The sequence below is a fragment of the Panthera pardus genome, unplaced genomic scaffold (assembly GCF_024362965.1).
Source record: "Panthera pardus isolate Hobbes unplaced genomic scaffold, ASM2436296v1 HiC_scaffold_16, whole genome shotgun sequence".
Taxonomy (NCBI): domain Eukaryota; kingdom Metazoa; phylum Chordata; class Mammalia; order Carnivora; family Felidae; genus Panthera; species Panthera pardus.
This window is the reverse complement of record NW_026526721.1, coordinates 141,016,967-141,037,477: the sequence shown is the minus strand read 5'-3', so window position 1 is coordinate 141,037,477 and position 20,511 is coordinate 141,016,967. Positions and strand designations below refer to the sequence as shown.

The 20,511-nt window shown below is 34.8% G+C and overlaps 1 protein-coding gene across 2 annotated transcripts in view; it reads left to right on the top strand.

Annotated features, from left to right (window-relative positions):
- The window catches only part of TOP2B (DNA topoisomerase II beta), a 65,197-nt gene that overhangs the window by 9,036 nt on the left and 35,650 nt on the right, over positions 1-20,511 (top strand). Inside the window, exons 2-10 of one of the 2 annotated variants that reach the window (XM_019422918.2) lie at positions 5,480-5,635; positions 6,491-6,581; positions 8,386-8,449; positions 13,616-13,761; positions 14,631-14,728; positions 15,855-16,067; positions 18,092-18,265; positions 19,937-20,038; positions 20,124-20,261. In XM_019422918.2, the coding sequence (XP_019278463.1) occupies positions 5,480-5,635; positions 6,491-6,581; positions 8,386-8,449; positions 13,616-13,761; positions 14,631-14,728; positions 15,855-16,067; positions 18,092-18,265; positions 19,937-20,038; positions 20,124-20,261 (1,182 nt within the window). Of the gene's footprint in view, positions 1-5,464; positions 5,636-6,490; positions 6,582-8,385; positions 8,450-13,615; positions 13,762-14,630; positions 14,729-15,854; positions 16,068-18,091; positions 18,266-19,936; positions 20,039-20,123; positions 20,262-20,511 lie in introns of both variants that reach the window. The other variant, XM_019422917.2, reaches the window with a different exon arrangement.

Genomic DNA, 20,511 nt, shown 5'->3' with positions numbered 1-20,511 from the left:
TGACAGCTCTGGAACTGTGCATGGAACAGTCTTTTTTTTTTTTTCTTAAACAGAATGATCTTGGTACATACTCATTCTGAAATAAAAAATTTGTTTTATTGGAATGTTTTTCTTTCTCTTCTGGTGGTTGAGAAGTATTCTTGATAAAGGTTGAATCTTGGATAAGCGTTACATCTATATCCTTTCACTAGGAGTTAGCAATATTGCAAAAGTGCTATACGATAATATTTTAATATCAATTACATGAATTATTTTGATGTTTTTGTTATAATTTAAAAATCCCCAACAATGCATTAATTTGGCAGCCAGCTTTTGAACTTCAGAAAAAGTCGTTTATGGCATCATGTGTAAACCACAAAGAGAATTAAAACGTTTTTAGATATGTGAAGGATATTTTCAGATGGGGTTATTTTACATTTTCATTGACTTTAGTTTTATGTGGAAATCAAAATGTTGCTCTGATTTCTTATATTCCATTGTAACTAGATGCTGGATTTATTACTATAAATAGCTCGGTATTTTGTCCACATAAACAAATTTAGACAGTAAAATAAATTACAAATAAACTTAAATTGTAAGTTTTCACTTTTATCAAACCTTAAAATTTATTTAGAATGTTTTTGGTAATTGATTATTTTTACAGGCATATTGTGAATTTTTATTTAATGTGGAGTACTTAGTGCAATCACGATAGTACAAGGTATTTTACTACTATGAACATATAAGAATAAGAAAAGTTTAAATCATCATTTTTGAATCAAAAGACCCCCTTTTCAGTGTTTCAAATGAGCATAATTCAAAAACTTAAAGCAAATTAAGAAGATAGCGAAACAAGGACTTGAAAAGCAAAAGATGAATACAACAGCAACCACAACAAAAATTTAAAAATCAAACCTCTTTGCTAACATTTACCTGTCTCAGTTAAACAGGAGGATGAGGGGATTATTGCAACTCAATAAGGATTTTTCAGCTTCTCAAATAGTGCTAATCACACAAGAGATTCACTGGGAAAACTTGTAGATTTACAGGTAAACCACATAAGTTGTGAATGAAAACCCAAAATTACTGACATTAATATGGGAAGTTTAACACCTCTCCTCCCCAAATGAAACGAGCATAATTCTTTTAGCCTACAAGTGTCAAATATATATCAGTCTTCTTTATCATTTGTGGGATTGAGTGTTTTTATAAATGTGTAGATATGGGTTTGCTGGTCTGTTTCTGTTTAAGCTAGTTTCGTGATCTCTTTTCTGAATATTATCAGTAATAGTGTTAAAACTGAAGAACTACTTGGTGATTTCTTTCTTTCCTTTTCTTTTCTTTCTCTCTTAGCTAGAGATAGTGGTAATAACAGCTGGAGGGAAGATGATCAATAGATTTTTCTCATTTTACTTAGTTCTCAGGCCCAAGATGTTTGTACTTATACCTGTTCTAGGGATGGGATCATCCCATTGTGGTGGGGGGGAGGAGCGAGCAGTTGCTGTCTGTCCCGTCACCCCCAGATTTTGATTTTTAGTGACATGGACATTATTTAGGGGACAACTTTCTGCTAATAAACAGGACATTATTCCAGGTTTCTGTCAGAAAAACTTATAGACCTCTCAGGAGAGAACCTTCTCTTTCTGTTTGCTGTTAGTGAGCCAGCCATTTGTTGAGAATGGGAAAGTAAAAGACAAATCTGACCACAGTGTTAATTTCTATTTTCTATGCCAAGGCTGCCAATCTTATTTATTTTGGTTTTACTTTTTGCCTAGATTCTAGTGAGAAAGTTGGGAGTGTGGAAGTAATAGGTAGGTATTAACAGTGTCGCTAGAAAAGAGAAACCTTCAGTTTTATTCTAGTTTATTTACATTTTCACATACATGGGTTAATAAACTTTAAAAATACTTCTATCCATGTTCATTGTAGAAAACTAGAAAATGTGTATCAGAAAAAAAAATGAAAGGGGCACCTGGGTGGCTCAAGTCGGTTGAGCATCTGACTTCGGCTCAGGTCATGATCTCTTGGTCAGTGAGTTCAAGGCCCACATTGGGCTCTGTGCTGACAGCTCAGAGCCTGGAGCCTGCTTCGGATGCTGTGTCTCCCTCTCTTTCTGCCCCTCCCCACTCATGCTCTGTTTCTCTTGCTGTCAAAAATAAATAAACATAAAACATTAAAAAAAAAGAAAACTTATTTCTACTTTTCACAGATGATTTTGAATGATATTCTGTTGAGTGTATTTTATATTTTTTCCTATGCGTGTATAATGAGTAATTTTTTTTCTGATGATAATGGGCTCATATTTTTTATATACTCTTATAATTTTGTTCACTAAATAGTGTAGTTTTAATAAGCTACCCATTTAAAAATACTTGATTACTAGCATTTTCACATAAAAGTTAAAGCAATAGAGTTTATATAGTCATAACAAATAATTTTTGGTAAAGTTAACTAAAAATATTGACTCAATGAAATACTTAGGTTTAAAGTTTTAAATGCAAGTTTTAGAAATTGAGAGTTAATATTGAATTGTCGACAGATCTCAAAACATTTGTTTTATTATATTCTATAAATAATATGTGTTCTTTAAGGCCTTTCAATACTTAAAATTTTTTTTTAATGTTTATTTTTGAGAGAGAGAGGCAGACAGAGCGTGAGCAGGGGAGGGGCAGAGAGAGAGGGAGGGTGTGTGTGTGTGTGTGTGTGTGTGTGTGTGTGTGTGTGTGTGTATGAGCGTGTGAGTGGGGGTGGGGCAGAGAGAGAGAGGGAGGGTGTCTGTGTGTGTGAGCATGTGAATGGGGGTGGGGCAGAGAGAGAGGGAGGGTGTGTGTGTGGTGTGTGTGTGTGTGTATGAGCATGTGAGTGGGGGTGGGGCAGAGAGAGAGAGGGGGAGGGTGTGTGTGGGGGTGGGGCAGAGAGAGAGAGGGAGGGTGTGTGTGTGTGTGTGTGTGTGTATGAGCATGTGAGTGGGGGTGGGGCAGAGAGAGAGAGAGAGAGAGAGAGAGAGAGAGAGAGAGAGGGAGGGAGAAAGAAAGAATCCCAAGCAAGCAGGCTTCACACTGTCAGCGCAGAGCCTGATGTGGGGCTTGAACCCACAAACCGTGAGATCGTGACCTGAGCCAAAATCAGGAGTTGGACACTTAGCTGACTGAGCCACACAAGCACTTGTCAACTTATTTTCTAACATTTATATATTATTCTGAGAGAAAATTACAGGTAGTATTTTAACAAAGCCAACTATGTTTCACTTGTTCTCTCATTTTTGAGACATTATCCTATCAAGAATGACAACTTTTTTTTTTTTTTCAACGTTTTTTATTTCTTTTTGGGACAGAGAGAGAGACAGAGCATGAACAGGGGAGGGGCAGAGAGAGAGGGAGACACAGAATCGGAAACAGGCTCCAGGCTCCGAGCCATCGGCCCAGAGCCTGACGCGGGGCTCGAACTCACGGACCGCGAGATCGTGACCCGGCTGAAGTCGGACGCTTAACCGACTGCGCCACCCAGGCGCCCCAAGAATGACAACTTTTGAACTTGATAGGGATCTGTTAGGTGCAAGCAAACATTCCTTATTCTCTCGTAATCCATTTGGGAGGAAGAAGGGATATGGGAAAAGTTGTTAATTCTTAAAGGAGTGCTGAAGGGCTTTACCCTTGTTTTACATACTTGTGTGTGTGCGCCCTTTTAGTTCAGTGTAACTGGTCAGGGCTAAATGTGGAAGCCCAAATTAGGTAGACCTGTCTTTGGTTTAGTCAAATCAAAGATGTTTTCTTTGTTGTGGGATTTGGAGTAGTAGCCTGGGATCAGAAAGCCTTTACTTGCATGGTTATTATAAGTTCCTAACCTTTATGCCAATGATTGCAAATAGTTCTAAGTTAATGCTCACTTTTATTCCATAGCATTTATTGCCTTTAAACACTTTCTAAAAGAGTGTGATCTTAGTCCTTACTATTCTGAGGACCCATTATAAAAAATCAATTCTGTTTTTACCTTTAGATTTGTTTCTATAAATTAATGAGCTATCTCATGAGAAGCCAGGATTAGAAATTTGGAGACTGTCTGGTATTTTTAAAATATAATTCATACTTCTGGCCAGTTCATCATCTAACTCTTGAGAGAAATAGAATGTGAAGACTTTATGAAACAATTATTTTCTTTTATCCAAAGCTGTTGTTAATTGAGCAGTGTAATGTATAAATGAAAGAATGTATAAGAATATAGTTTAAAATATAGAAAATGAGTTATTTATAATACTTTATTTTGAAATATTATTAAGTATCTTTAATTTTATGTTAAATTTATGGCACTGGAAGATTTTAATTAATGTTTGAATTTCCATAGAGTTTGTATGTTACAATTCTTGTCCTGGTTTAGACTGCTCAGAGGTTCTGCATTTGATTTTTAAACATAAATTTCAAGACTATGTAATGACCTTTTTTCAAATATTAACTTTAAAGATAATGGTATGTATGGATGGTATGTATTCAGGTCCTATATGTAGGACCTGAATTGAAGTGACTTGTTCAAATGCATAAAAACAAAACAAAACAAAACCTCTTTTGTTGTTTGTCTTCTGACCACTTCATTTCTACTAAATTCAAAGACCTGTGAAGATATCTCAATTTTCATTGTGTCTTATATGTGAATTATTTTTTGGTTGTAAAAAAATATGTCAGTATAACACCTTTCTTTTAGTGAGATGTCTTATTTGTCAACATTAGGGAATTCCAGAAGAAGCGTGTGTTCTCTGCTGCTATTAAGACAGGGAAATCTCTAGACCTCGGGAATTGGATTAGGGATCCTTATCTACTGTAGGAATGGTTAGGATTAAGATCACCAACCTCTGTCTCTTTGGAATTGGCATAGAAACTAGAATCATGGGATGCCTCAGTAATGAGGTACCTAGCACTGATATATAAGGAATTATTGGCATGACCTCTAAAAAATGTGAAATTTGAGATTTCATAAACCATGCTTAGTATTTTCAGCAATATCAGTGCATATTAATTAACTACATAGGTTACTATTTTGTGTAGGTTACTTTTGCCTACTCTTGACTATAATTTTCAGTAGTTTAATGGCAAGGCGTTGGTATGTGGAAGACTTGGGGACTCCTGCAGCTAGTCAGATTTAGTCATTGTGAACCTATAACCTGACCAGAACTCCTGTTCCTTCGAAAGTTTTTGAGGACTGTAAGAATTATCTTGAAAACTTACAGAATTGGGAAATATTTATATTTGTGGATTATATAGGTGTAGGCATGTGACTTTACCTACTTTTTGGGCTAAGTCAAAACTGCAGTTTTACACTGTACTAAAAGAACTGGACTGTCAGGAAATAGACCTGTGTTCTCTTAAAGGCTTAAAAATCAGTGAGCCTGAGAGATAATATGATAATTAAAAAGAAAGCCTATGTCTTGTGTCCATATACATTTTAGTTTACCCCTTGGTAGGTTATTTAAATTTGATTTTTTGGTTAATTTTAGACTCTTTTTGATCAGAACAATGCTGCAAAAAAAGAAGAGTCAGAAACTGCAAACAAAAATGATTCTTCAAAGAAGTTGTCTGTTGAGAGAGTGTATCAGAAAAAGACACAACTTGAACATATTCTCCTTCGTCCTGATACGTATATTGGGTCAGTGGAGCCATTGACACAGGTAATTATTTGTTAGATTTTGAGATTAGGAGATGTATATCTGTTCTACTTAATAAAATTTTTGTGATTATATGCTTAGTACATAATTTCATGTCTTTGTGGTCATATGTAAAGTAGAGAGAGAGATTTAAGGTAGGTAGAAATGTCTTTATTTCCTGCTGAAGATAAAAAACTAGGAGTTAAAAACTATTAGAGGTCAGGAGTATAGAGTAAAATGGTAGCGTGTGAACCTTTTAAAAATTCTTAAGTTTATGCTGTGGTTTGCTTCAAATTGTAGAGTTTATATATATATACACTAATGACCCTTTGATGCTTACTATGAACTTGGCTTGCACATATTATCTTATCTGATTCTAACAATTTTGGGATGTAGGTACTGTTACCCCCTTTTTATAGACAAGGAAACTGAAGTTTAAATAAATGTAAATAACTTGCTCAGATCTCTCAGCCAATAAGAGCTGGGATTCAAAGCTAAGTCTCTGACTCTAAAGTCATGCTGTATTCATATTATTTTAATCTGTGCTCTTTATAGAAAAATCTAAAACATGAAGTAGTGTTTTTTTCCTATTTTACTTAAATATTGTTTCTAACAATTCTTGGTGCCTTATATTAATAAACTGACTTTATGTGTAAGAATACAGACTCAATACAAAATGAATAATTTATCCATTTTGAAACTTTTGAAATTGGATATGAATGTCGTGAAGATGATTGGAACTGAAGTAGTGTATGTGTTTTTACTTTGAAAGTCTAAGTATTAACAGAGGAAATGACAGATGTGGGTTTATACTATGTAAAATTGATGTTAAATGCTTTTTTACCCAATAATTCCTTTTGAATTTTTCTCGTAATGCAGCTAATGTGGGTATATGATGAAGATGTAGGAATGAATTGCAGAGAGGTTACCTTTGTGCCAGGTTTATACAAGATCTTTGATGAAATTTTGGGTGAGTACTTGCTTAAGATTTAATGCATTTGTGTCCATTGATGTATATATATATACATCAATATGTAAATAAAGCTAGACTTACAGTATAAATTTTATTAAAAAAAAAATTTTTTTTTTAAATTTTTTTAACGTTTTTTATTTATTTTTGAGACAGAGAGAGACAGAGCATGAATGGGGGAGGGGCAGAGAGAGAGGGAGACACAGAATCGGAAGCAGGCTCCAGGCTCTGAGCCATCAGCCCAGAGCCCGACGCGGGGCTCGAACTCACAGACTGTGAGATCGTGACCTGAGCCGAAGTCGGACACTTAACCGACTGAGCCACCCAGGCGCCCCTACAGTATAAATTTTAAAGGCATATCTTGGGCTTATGTGCTGAATATAATGTTCTTCAGAAAATTTATGTCACTTGCTGTAATATTTTCATATTTGTGCACATATCTTTGAATTTATTTATAAAATGAATTTGTTGTATTTGATCAGTAATCCAAAGTTGGTTTGTATCTTGTATGTGTAGTCATTGCAGGTTGTGTGTGCATCCCTTTTACCTAGGGGGGCATGTTAAAAATATAGATTACAGGACCTGATCCTTGAAGATTTAGTGAGTTTGCAGTGAGACATGTAAAATTGTGGTTTTTACCAACAGATCAGTCATTTCTGTTGGGCAGAAGCAATCATTGTTCTGAATGATCTCTGTTTTTTTTTCCAAATCATAGGATTAATTAAATCAATGAAATGTGGATGCTCATTTGATTGCTAGGGAATGCTTGCACATTGGAAATATTTTTAGTCAAGGACTTTCTAGAGCCTCTGGGCTCTGCTACCTCATCAGCCACTTGAGATTTCCTCGACAGCTGGGTTATGTGGGTCTCTCTGAGCTTCCTCCAGCTTTCCTCCTTTGGGGAAAGAGTAGGGGAGTAAACCTGATTACTTGCATTTTATACCTTTCACTCTTGCTTCCCAGCTATCCACTCACTTTTACTTTTATGTTACATAGTGTTTACCAGGAACATAGTCGTTCTGTGACTGAAGTTAAATTTGACAGCTAGCTTGCGTTCAAATTTGTGTAGTCATGTGTCTAACCACAGCAGTGGTTAATATATGAAAATATATTATTATAGTACATAAGATTTAGTTTTGATTTCTAAGGATGCTGAAGACGTTGCCTTTTTTTTTTTATTTAAAATTTTTTTTTTAAGTTTATTTATTTTTGAGACAGAGAGAGACAGAGCATGAACGGGGGAGGGTCAGAGAGAGAGGGAGACACAGAATCGGAAGCAGGCTCCAGGCTCTGAGCCATCAGCCCAGAGCCTGACGCGGGACTCGAACTCACGGACCGCGAGATCATGACCTGAGCCGAAGTCGGACGCTTAACCGACTGAGCCACCCAGGCGCCCCAGACGTTGCCTTTTTCATTTAAAAATAATTTATTTTATCTCAACCTGTCTATAAAACCACTAGTTTATTGAAGGATATCAAGAGAAAGATACAGTATAATTAAATTCAAATTTTTTTCTTTTGGGCCTCAGCTGGATTAGGGGGTTATAGCCTGCAGATGTTTGTTTTTAATTATTTTTATATATCACAAAATCTACCCTTCCCCTACCCCTTGTTTGTAGTAGATAACACAATAGTAATTTAGTGTGATATAAAACTTAAGAATATTATTTGGAAAATAAAGTTTTATATTAGAAATTAGTAATAATTTTCATTAACTATTACTATCTGTAAATATTTATATTAAGTTGGGATGCACATGAAGTTGTGTCATGTATTTATTACTCATCACAATATTTAATTTGTAGTTAATGCAGCTGACAATAAACAGAGGGATAAGAATATGACCTGTATTAAAGTTTCTATTGATCCGTAAGTATATTTCAAGTTTAATTTTTTATGCTAAGTTGTTTTATTCTGATAGCCCCCAGCTTTTGAATACTCTTCAAATACTGTATACAATTAGTACTCCTAAAGTTTCCCTGTTGCATGAGACATTGTTATTTTTGCCTCTTTTAGCCGTAATATAGTATACTTTTATAGTTTTCTCTCTCATTCATGATGTTTTATTCCAAAGCACTTCCTTATGGGAACACTTGGAAACCATTTTTCTCTCTCTTTGGTGCTGTGGCTATTGTTTCAGGTGATACAGTGGTCACTTGAGGTTTCCTTTTTTGTCTTGGCTTTAGGAGTCAAGGCTAAGGGCTATTGCTAGTACTCTTCCAATTATATTATGGGTAAATTTTATTTTTTATGACCAGTATTTGGACTTTTCCATTATTTATAACATCATATGTAAATTAGGAACTGCTGGTATTATAGAATATATACCAGGTGTTCAGCTAATTCGATCTCGCTATGGTGATTTGTTTTGGAGAATTGAAAGGGAGTGAAAACAATACAGTTTTAAGATAGAAATATTACTGTTACATTTATCCTGTTTTTGCCAGCATGCTTTTGTAAAATGTTGCATTACTTATATCATTTATAATCTTATTAGTAATTTCGAATGATGTTACGGTTTTTCTCTAATGTGAATATTTAATAATTCAGGTTTAGTCTTACTGTCACTAATCTAATTTTAGATGGTATGGTTACGATTCATGTATATATGTATATAAAACAGTATCTTGTATGAAAATATTACCGCATAACTGTGCTGTTAAAGTTCTAGATTTTTCTTTTTCTTTCCATTTTTTCCCCCCTTTGGATCCTTTCTGTAACAAATACATTCTTGAGGATTTACGTGGTAAAGTGCATAGGACCCTTATAAATTGTAATTTATGCAGAGTTTAAAATAGTTTCAATGAAATTTTAGCTTCAAGATTACTTTTTTCTATATTTAGGAAATTATCAGTTAAAAACAGTATCATTTAATGTGCTTTAGGAGAGCTAGCTAGTGAGGAGTAATAGATGTTGAATGTTAGATAACATTAAGCTTTTTAAAGTTCAGAGTGTAAAGATTTTTACTGAAAACTAAGGAAGAAGGGGCTCTTTCTTAAATACATTCTTGATGAACATGATTACAGCTGTTTGGTTCTTTTTTTTTTTATTTTTTTATTTTTTTTTATTTTATTTAAAAAAAATTTTTTTTAATGTTTATTTATTTTTGAGACAGAGACCGAGCATGAACAGGGGAGGGTCAGAGAGAGGGAGACACAGAATCTGAAACAGGCTCCAGGCTCTGAGCTGTCAGCACAGAGCCCGACGCGGGGCTCGAACTCACGGACCGCGAGATCATGACCTGAGCCGAAGTCGGCGGCTTAACCGACTGAGCCACCCAGGCGCCCCACGGCTGTTTGGTTCTTTTATCTTAATTGTTTTGGCCACATTAATCCAACAACATGGACTTAAAACAGCTTACATAGGATCCCGTCATAACAAAGTGATGAAGAACTGAGCTATAAAACAACGCTGTAGACTGAATAGTGGCTCTTGGTGGAGTGCTTGACCTTTAAATTTATTATAGATTCTGGACAAAGTAATTCTATGTAACTAGTGCCTTTAGTGATCTTTTTCCCTTTTCATTTTTTTTTTAACTTTTGAAAAAAATTTTTGAAAAAAATTTTTTTAAATATTTGAAAGAGTGCGAGCTGCGGAGGGGGAGGAGCAGAGAGAGAGGGAAACACATAATCTGAAGCAGGCTTCAGGCTCTGGGCTGTAGGCACAGAGCCTGACACGGGGCTCGAACTCATGAGCCAGGAGATCATGACCTGAGCTGAAGTCGGATGCTCAACTGCCTGTGATACCCAGGCGCCCTTAAAGAAGTTATTAAAAGCAGAATTGAAATGGGAAACTGCTATTCTGCTATTTATTTCATTGACCCAGTGTTCTCTGCTGTTCATTTTTGATATCCTCTGAGTTTCATTCTTTTTAATATTTTTGTATAGCAGATTTAAAATTTTCTTTGTGCACATGTGTACATGAACTCTTTGTAAAGGAGAGGTTAAATTTTGATAGTTAATGGGTTAAGTGTGGATAGCTTAGCTCTTACTCTTTCTTTTTCAATAGTACTCTAATGTGGAGGTAAAGTTTAAATAACAGCCATGGTTGTAAAAGGCATAAGAATATATTAGCAGGGGGTGCCGTGCAGAATTTGGGCAGCTTTGCTAGAATTTGGAGCAACTGTTTACAGAAGAACTTAAAACTCATTAAGTAATAGAATATGATGGTTAGTATTGAAACAACTTATTTGTTGGCAGCTATCTGATTAAAAACAAATGTGGAAAGCATATTAACCAGAATTCTAACTCTCCCTCTAGTTTAAGTGTCCTTGTTTATGTAGGGTTAAATCTCTTAAATCCATAGCTTTATAAAATAGTACACACTCCTATTGAAATACATTAACAGATATGTTTTTATTTTTTAAAAATTGGGATTGTATGCTTTTTCCATTTTTATTTGACATATTGTGGACAGCCTTTGTTATTAACTTATATAGATCTACTTAAATCTTTGTAACTGTTACTAATTATCATGTTGATATATCATAATTTAACCTTTTTCCAGTTGATGAATATTAGATATTTAGATTGTCTTCCAGGTTTCTTTTTAGTTTTAATTATTTTGAAACTTTATTTGTAGCTCATTCAAACAGTATTCTTTTTCCTAATATTTCTGTGAAGATTATTAATGGAACAAATATTATATTATAGAACTCTGAAGCATTGTTTAGAGCTTACAGAAATAAATGCAAGATCTGGGAAGTGATGCAGATTGGGATTTTTCAGTAGCGAGGGGTGACCGATAGAAAGTTCAGATTTCATACTTAGGCTTACTGAATGTAGATGTGAAGCCTTATTTATTTATTTTTTAACTGTGATAATGAATTTACAAAATGCTTATCTTAATTATAGTACCATATATGATATACTAAATTGGTTGAAAAACATTTTAAGGGTTTACTCATGACTGTATTGGCTTTTGTGTCATTCTGAGATATTTAAGGTCAGTAACTTTCATTGCCTTTCTTTATTTCCTTTAGGATTCTTCTCTATTAACTTTAAGCTCCATGAAGTTTCTTATAGAAAATAGGTACTTAATAATTACAGGTTTTAAGCTTAAGCTAAGAAGTATTTGGAAGTCAGAAAAGTAGTGTAGTTTCTGGCCTGTGTTTCTAGGGCCCACTATTACCTCTGGAGATAGGAGGCACAAGTGGAGGTACACTAGGCAATTTGAAACTGTTACATACTTAAACATTCAGCTGTGTATTCTGTAGAGGGTGTTTACCTACAAGTGAGATAATCTAATCTCCTGAGGTCCCCAATAAATAATTTAGATTTTTTTTTTCTAATTTTGGTATATAAGCAAATTTTGGTATATAATTTTGGCTGGGTAAAAGGCTTAATGGAGAACTGAAGTCATAAACTGACTTCTCAAAGTTAGGGTAAATTTTGGCCAAAGAGACTAAAAAGGCAAAGGAAAGACCAGTAAAAAAAGAAATGGAAGAATTGAGAATGAACATGGACAAGTATTAAAACTGACCTGAAGGAAAAATAGGATATGTGTTGCAGAATAGTGGAATTAAATTTGACTATAATTAAGGATATGGCTGTAAACATGTAGTGGAGGACTTTTCAGCTTTGTATACAGTATTTAAGGTGATAACTAGGCTAGCTTCGTGTATTAGTATTTGGAATGAAGAAAGGACTGAATACTGATATGAAATGAATCTAAGGACATACTAATAAGTCTTGATGAGTAAGGACTCTAGAGAATGATCAGGAGATCTGAATAAAAAATGCTATCAAAATTTGAGCCTAGGACATTTGGAAAATTGAACCTGTGTTGGAGAACGAGGGAAAGAAAAGTTGGTTGCTGATTTAGGGAAAGAAGATGATGTGCTGCTAAAAGTTATTTTTTAGTTTGTTTCTTTCTTGATTTAATTAACTGATTTCCCTCTGGATATATGACTTTAATTTTGGCTTTTATAGCAATTTTTTAGTCTTAATAAGTACTTCTAAAAATTCTTCAGAGATTAAGGTATGTATATGTGAGTGAAATTCACATTAAATTCTTAGTATATCTAAGAATAATTATGAATTAGATTGGCAAATGGTAACTTTGAGAGCCAGTTCTCAGTGTTAGTTATGATGCTGTGTTTCCTTGCAAATTTGGCTCTTAAATGGGTTAAAGGATCATAGTATGTACTACTCAAAATGATAGAGTAGGCAAAATTTTCTATCAGGACTATTGCCTACATCAAGTCGATGTTAGCTATAGGAGCCTCTATTGTATACCATTCGGGGCTTAAATGGATGGTTTTGTGATAGGAAGACCCAAAAAACCTAAAATAGGTAACATCTACATTTTTTAAAACCATTAAAACTAGTTTATAACAATGATTGCTACAATGCAAAACAACCCTGTAATATTTAGTCTGAGAATGGAATACATTTCAGGCTGTTTGTCCTCTTCCATATGTACTGAAGCAACAGGCAGGAAATGAAAATGGCAATGGCAGCTGGTTCTGCAGAGCTTGTGATTCACAGGTGGTATCCTGGTAGAATGAAGCAGGAAGAGATCATGGCTAATGTATTTGAAAAGAAACGGATCTGTGGCTTTTTCTTTTTAAGTGTATTGGGGGGGGGGGGAGTGGGGGAGGGGCAGAGAGAGGGAGAGAGAAAGAATCCCAAGCAGCCTGACACAGGGCTTGAACTCCTGAACTGCGAGATCATGACCTGAGCAGAAATCCAGAGTCAGACGCCTGACTGAGCTACCTGGGCGCCCCTGTAGCTAGCTGATTTCTTGTAAAAGCTTCACTGCTTTAACTGTTTTCTGGGAGGCTAAGAAGTTTCTTTTCCTGAGAAAATTTTCAATATTACCTGCAGATCTTAGTGGCCCTAATTTGAGTTATGACTAGGATAGAAATGTGTATCCTCAGCAAGTATTTTCTTGAAAGATGAGTGTCTTCTAATTAGTAATGGCTTTAGTTTAGCTTACAGTTACTCAGGTTTGTTCTGGATTACTTTATTTTTTATGGAAATTAACATATCTTTAAACCATTTTAAGCTCTAAATTCTGCTTGTTTATTTACAGTGAATCTAACATTATAAGCATTTGGAATAATGGGAAAGGCATTCCAGTAGTAGAACACAAAGTAGAGAAAGTTTATGTTCCTGCATTAATTTTTGGACAGCTTTTAACATCCAGTAACTATGATGATGATGAGAAAAAAGTAACAGGTAAAGTCTAAATGGCTGATCAGAATTTTTATTGAATTTTTTATGCTTTCAACATAAAATTTAACTATTCCTATATTAAATATTACAGAAAAGGAAACCTATGTAGTTTTATTGTGAGAAAATTATTTTCAGAATTAATGTCTATAAAAAACTATCATGTGTAAGTATTATGTCTGACAGAGACATTTTAAAAGCTTAATTGATAGTGCATTGGCTCATGCTAGAACTCCTGGAACTCTAACCTGGCTGACAGTTTGAGTTTTGAATTAGAGTACTAATGAAAGTCAGATGTATAATTCCTGTGTATGTGAATTTCTTGTTACATAAGCACCATGTCTTTTGTTTGATATCTGTTAAATTACTTCTAAACTGTTTTAGGATGGTCGAGATTGGAAATCTAGGCTTTGTAAATAGAGTTGAAAGTGCTTTGATCAAAACCAAATGTTTCCCTACTTATTTCCATTGCTCAAGTGGGTTGATGGTTTTTATTTATTTATTTTCAAAACCAAGGCTTTAGGAAGTGACGTAGATTAAATTTTTGTAATAGAGAAGTAACTTTGATAGAAAGCTCAGATTTTGTACTCATATACACTTACTTGATTATAGGAGATAGCAAGTTTAATTTTTTTGTGATGAAGGTAATGAATCTGCAAAGTGCATATTATTTATATTATCATATGTGCTAAATCTTAATTGTATTTTTCTTTAAATGAAAAAATCCAAATATACTCTGAAATATTCAGTTCATGATTATTAAGGTAATGCAGTAAGTGGAACTATTTTGCACAGATCTGCTCTATGGTAGATAAGTTAACCAAGTTCCCTAAAATCCCTTTCGTTAAACCTTTCACATTTAATTGTTCTTACAGGTGGTCGCAATGGTTATGGTGCAAAACTTTGTAATATTTTCAGTACAAAGTTTACAGTAGAGACTGCTTGCAAAGAATACAAGCATAGTTTTAAGCAGGTATGATAGAAATGTGTCTAATTTTTTTAAAAATTGTATTTTGTTGCTTTGCTAATAAGATAATAGAACCTTAGGTAAATTGCATTGATGCCTGTACAACTTTTTTTTTAAGCAGTAAGCACATCAATAGAGTGAAAAGACTTAAGAATGCCTAGATTTTTACATAAACCTTTTTCCTGTTCATTGAAAGCAAAGTGCTTTATTTAATAGACTTTTCCTTTAATCTAATTGAGCATTACTGAAAATGTCCTTAACCTTACAGATTAATTGAAATGCATCCACTTAGCATATTTGAAAAATTCCTCATCAGTTCATCAAATTCCTATTTCAGAATTCTGTCTTATTTTTATTCTGGTAGGCTTTTGAAAAAGTTTGAAATTTTATATAGCTAAAATAATTTTGTCAGGAAAAGCATCATACTTATTTTTGTAAAATTCTAAATAGTCATGTTGAAGAATTTGAAAGTTATTAACAGCATATAAAGTTGTGCAGTTCATTTTGCTTATTTTCAACATGAGGTTATTATAGTAGCGTTTCCCCTACCCCCCCTTATCTAGTGGTTTCACTTTCCATGGTTTTAGTTAATCCGCAATAAACCGTGGTCCAGAAGCAGATGATCCTCCTTCTGACATATTTGAAAGGTTAGTTAGTAGCCTAATACTAGGTCACAGTGCCTACATCATTCACCTCACTTCATCTCTTCATGTAGGCATTTTTCATCACAAGGAACTTGACTACAGTACAGTAAGGTATTTTGAGAGAGAAAAAGACCACTTTCACATAACTTTTATTACAGTATATTGTAATTCCATTTTATTGTTAATTTCTTACTGTGCCTAATTTATAAATCAAACTTTATCTTAGATATGTACATACAGAAAAAAAACACAGTATATGTAGGATTTGATACTATCCATGGTTGCAGGTCTTGGAACATAGAGAAAGGGGAATACTGTAGTAGTGTTTAAATTTTTTTTCATCTCTGATATTATCAGTTTCCAGGATTTGTTTATTGCGAAGCTGGAAAATGGATGTAGTTATGGTAAATGATTGTTTTCATGAGCTGAGTCTTTATGTATTATAAAATATAGAAGTATTAAATATTTAAATATTTTTTCTTTTAAAGACATGGATGAATAACATGATGAAAACTTCTGAAGCCAAAATTAAACATTTTGATGGTGAAGATTACACATGCATAACATTCCAACCAGATCTGTCTAAATTTAAGATGGAAAAACTTGACAAGGATATTGTGGCCCTCATGACCAGAAGAGCTTATGATTTGGCTGGTTCATGCAAAGGGGTCAAGGTCATGTTTAATGGAAAGAAATTGCCTGTAAGTGTCTTCTAAAATAGTAAATGCTTTGTTATTTTGTGGGCAGCTTATAGTTAAATCTAACTGCTTTACGCCCTCAGTTATCTTCTAGAACAATTAAAAATACAGCATAGGATTCTATTTTACCTTCATTTATTCCATTTCTAGTGCTCCTAATTTCTTGGTGTAGATTTTAGTTTCAGATCTTAATCATATTCCTTCTGCCTGGAGATCTCTAATTTCTTGTAGGTAGGTCTGGCAATAAATTCTCTTATTCTGTTTGAAAGAGTATTTTTCTTCACTTTCAAACGGTACGGAATTTCACTGGATATAGAAATAGGGGTTTATGATATTTTTCTTTCAATGTCATTCTGTTGTCTTCTTGTTTTGCATGGTTTCTGATAAGTCGGCTGTAGTTCTTATCCTTCTTCCTCTGTTGGCAAGGTGTTTATTTTTCCCTCTGGCTGACTTGAAGATTCTCTCTCTCTCTCTCTCTCCCTCTCTCTCTCTCTCTCTCTCTCTCTCTCTCTCTCTTTCTTTTAATATGCTTAGGTGTTTATATGGGGGTTTCATTTTGTTTTTTTGATAACTGTGTATTTTTTTCATTCTGTTTTCTGAACGTCTTGGATCTGTTTGGTGTCTGTCACTAATTTTGAAAAGATCTTGGCTATTATTTCTTCAAATATTTCTTTGCTATTCTTCTGGTATTCCAGTTACACATATATTATACAGTTTGGTATTGTCCTAAGCTCCTGCACGTTGTGCTCTACTGCAGCAAGTGTCCACCAGCATTCTCATTTAGTATTCTCCAGGCTCCCTCCTCCGTAAAATAAACTTCTTTTTTTATCCTTAAATGAGACAGGGGTGGGCTGAGGAAGGGCTGGGTAGAATTATTTTATTCCTGCTATAGTAATATTTTAATACTCTCCAGCAGTATCCTTCCCCCCCTGCAAATTAAGGTGGTCCCCCCCCCACTTTTCTGTGGATAGGATGGGGGTAAAGGAGACAGTTCTGGGTGAAATTCCCAGTGGTTGCTATTCTCTTCCCCCAACCAGCAGCACCATGGTGGGGAACTTTCTCTAGATTTTCTCTCACCTTCCCTGTGAGAACCTGCTGGGGTTTCTGGAGGAAAAGCCTGTAAGTGTAGGAACCCCTTATGATGACATCCTTCAAGTGCATCACACACCCATGCTGTCCACATTTGTCCTACAACAGTTGGTCAAATTCGTCAATTTGTTTACGGTTCCTTTTCACTTCTATGACATTAGGTAGCTTCTGCCTCACTTAAGCAAATTGGTTAGTATTCTGTGTCTCTCTATAGATACCTGTTTCTCTTCAGACTCAGGATGGCCAGCTGTCCTATGAATTCAAGTTTTTGACAGTTCTTGAAAAATCAGTGTGTTGTCTGATTTTCTTGTAAGGGCAGAAATTTCTTTTCTTGTTTTTTAAAGAATTTTTTTTTTTTCAGTTTATTTTTGTTCTGAGAGAGAGAGAAAGCGTGAGCAAGCAGGGCCGGGGCAGGGAGAGAGAGAATCCCAGGCAGGCTTGGTGCTGTCAGTGCAGAGCCTGATGTGGGGCTCCATCTCAGAAACCTTGAGATTGGGATGTGAGCTCCTGACCTGACCCGAGATCAAGAGTCACATGCTTAACCGACTGAGCCCTCAGGCGCTCCTCTTTATTTATTTATTTATTTATTTATTTATTTATTTATTTATTTATTTATTTATTTAAGCCTTCTCTGTGTCTGAACTCAACTGGAAGTCTACTTTGTCATTTTAAAACTTAAACTTCTGAAAAATTTTATAATAATTCACCTGTCCAGCTGTTCCTTCATAACCTCTTCTTATCAAGTACATATGGAAATGGATTCCTTTTTAAAAAGGGTAGGGATCAAGGAATAGAATGGGGGAAGTCGTGAAGGTTTGGATCTGAAGAATAAGAGCTGTTGTGATTGAGGGGAAATAAAAGTATAAGAGTACCTGATGGCATTCACCTAGTTGAACTGCCAATTTTAAGATTGTTTATTTTTGTTTTCAAATGAATAGGTAAATGGGTTTCGCAGTTACGTAGATCTTTATGTGAAAGACAAATTGGACGAAACTGGAGTGGCCCTGAAAGTTATTCATGAACTTGCAAATGAAAGATGGGATGTTTGTCTCACACTGAGTGAGAAGGGATTCCAGCAAATCAGCTTTGTAAATAGTATTGCGACAACAAAAGTAAGTAGGCTAGTGCTGTGTTGCCACGTCAGTGGTAGAACAGTGCTTCATTAAAAACAGCAAAATAAACAACAGTAACAATAACAAAAAACCACAAATCTGCTTTTGTGAAATTAGAATTGGCTTATGAAAACGAAAGCTTATTTTCTACGAAAATAGGTGTCTTATAATTTATTTAAACACCCACTGAGCATTAAGTTTATATGTTGAGTATTTATGGTTGAATATATTTCATGAATTTAGAATGTTAACACATTTTTATGAATTTAGAATATTAACACATTCCTTATTCTGTGTTCCTAGTTTAGAATGTAAAAGAATAATAGAGGAATCTGTTTTGGGATCAGATTTTGGAACATGTTATATGCCATTCTAAGGAGTTTGAACTGTCTTACGTAGGCTTTTGGATTTCAAAAGCAAATGAAATTGTTCTCATCTAACAGCATTTGTCCATCGATCATAATAAAGTCTTAGGCAATACAAACATGTATCCTAGAATAATCTAAAGCAATGATTTGATCATTTGTCACTCTTGTTCAAGTTTTAACTTTTTTTTGTTAATATTCAGTGTTTATAATCTAGCATCACTTTCTCAAGTCAACACATTTTGCATCAGTGATGGTGACATTTTGTCCTACATAATAGATACCTAATATACAGTGGCATAAAGATGTACAAGTTTTATTTTTCCTCATTCTTAGTTTTGTACTGTGACTCCACAGTATCATCAGGGACCAGGCTCTTCCTGACTTTCTTTTCTGCCACCCTTAGCATGTGGCTTTCCTTCTCATGCCTTTAAGATGCTTCGGTTCCAAGTTCTAGGGAGAGAGAAAGGGGCTGGGCAAATGCATATACCGACTAAATCTCTCCCTTTTTATGAGGAATACAGTAGTTTTCCTGGAAATCCCATCTGGTAGACCTCATGAACATCTTTGGCTAGAACTGGGTCAAGTGGCTGCCACTAGCTGCAAGGGAGTCTAGATTGGTTAATATTAAAAAAAAATTTTTAATGTTTATTCATTTTTGAGAGAGAGAGAGAGAGAGAGAGAGAGAGAGAGAGACAAAGTGTGAGCTGGGGGAGGGGTAGAGAGAGAGGGAGACAGAATCCGAAGCAGGCGCCAGGCTCTGAGCTGTCAGCACAGAGCCCGACGCGGGGCTCAAACACATGGGCCGTGAGATCATAACTTGAGCTGAAATCGGACACTTAACTGACTGAGCCACCCAGGTGCCCCTAGATTGGTTAATATTTTCAATTGGACATGTTGCCAGGTAAAAGCCAATTTAGGTCTTTCAATAAAGGGGAGAACAGGCATTGGATAGACAACTGGCAATGGCTGTCACAGTCCCTAAATTTTAAATCTTGTGAGTGCTGTTATCACTGTCATGCCAGTATTCATTCTCACTTCCATGTTTTTTTATTCGATTGATTTTACTTTGTGTATAGCTTTATGCAGTTGGTTAATTGGCCCTATAGCCAAAAATACCTTATTTTTTAAATCCCCACTCTGTAATTCTGAGATTTATCCTATGCCTCTGAATAATTGGGTTTGTAATACTAATTCCACAAAGTTGCAAAGATTAAGTGCTGATTTGAGAACATAATGAATATGTAAGTATTTTGTTACCCTAACTATAGATGATTTTGGATTCTGTTTTTTTGTTCCTTTTTAGGGTGGACGTCATGTGGATTATGTAGTAGATCAAGTTGTTGGTAAACTGATTGAAGTAGTTAAGAAAAAGAACAAAGCTGGGGTATCAGTAAAACCTTTTCAAGTAAGTAATGCTTTGTATATAGTCTGTTGAATTGTTAAATAATACCAGTTCTGATGTTGACCTTTTTTGGGTATGTTTCCAACAGGTAAAAAACCATATATGGGTTTTTATTAATTGCCTTATCGAAAATCCAACTTTTGATTCTCAGACGAAAGAAAACATGACTCTGCAGCCCAAAAGTTTTGGGTCCAAATGCCAACTGTCAGAAAAATTTTTTAAAGCAGTGAGTAAAATTTGTATTATTTTTTCAGTGTGTTTTTATTGAAAGTTGATTTAGTTTTCTTGATTTATTTATTCTACTTGCGATTAGTTTCTCTCTTACACTAACTGTGGGCATAGGCACTTATACTGCAAACTAATGGCTTAATTCTGAAAACTACTAAGGATAGACTTTGTTTTGTAGACTTTGTAAAACATTGGATTGTTTTGCCAAGAATAAAATAAGGGAATCCTGTAACTAATTGTGTTTTAGC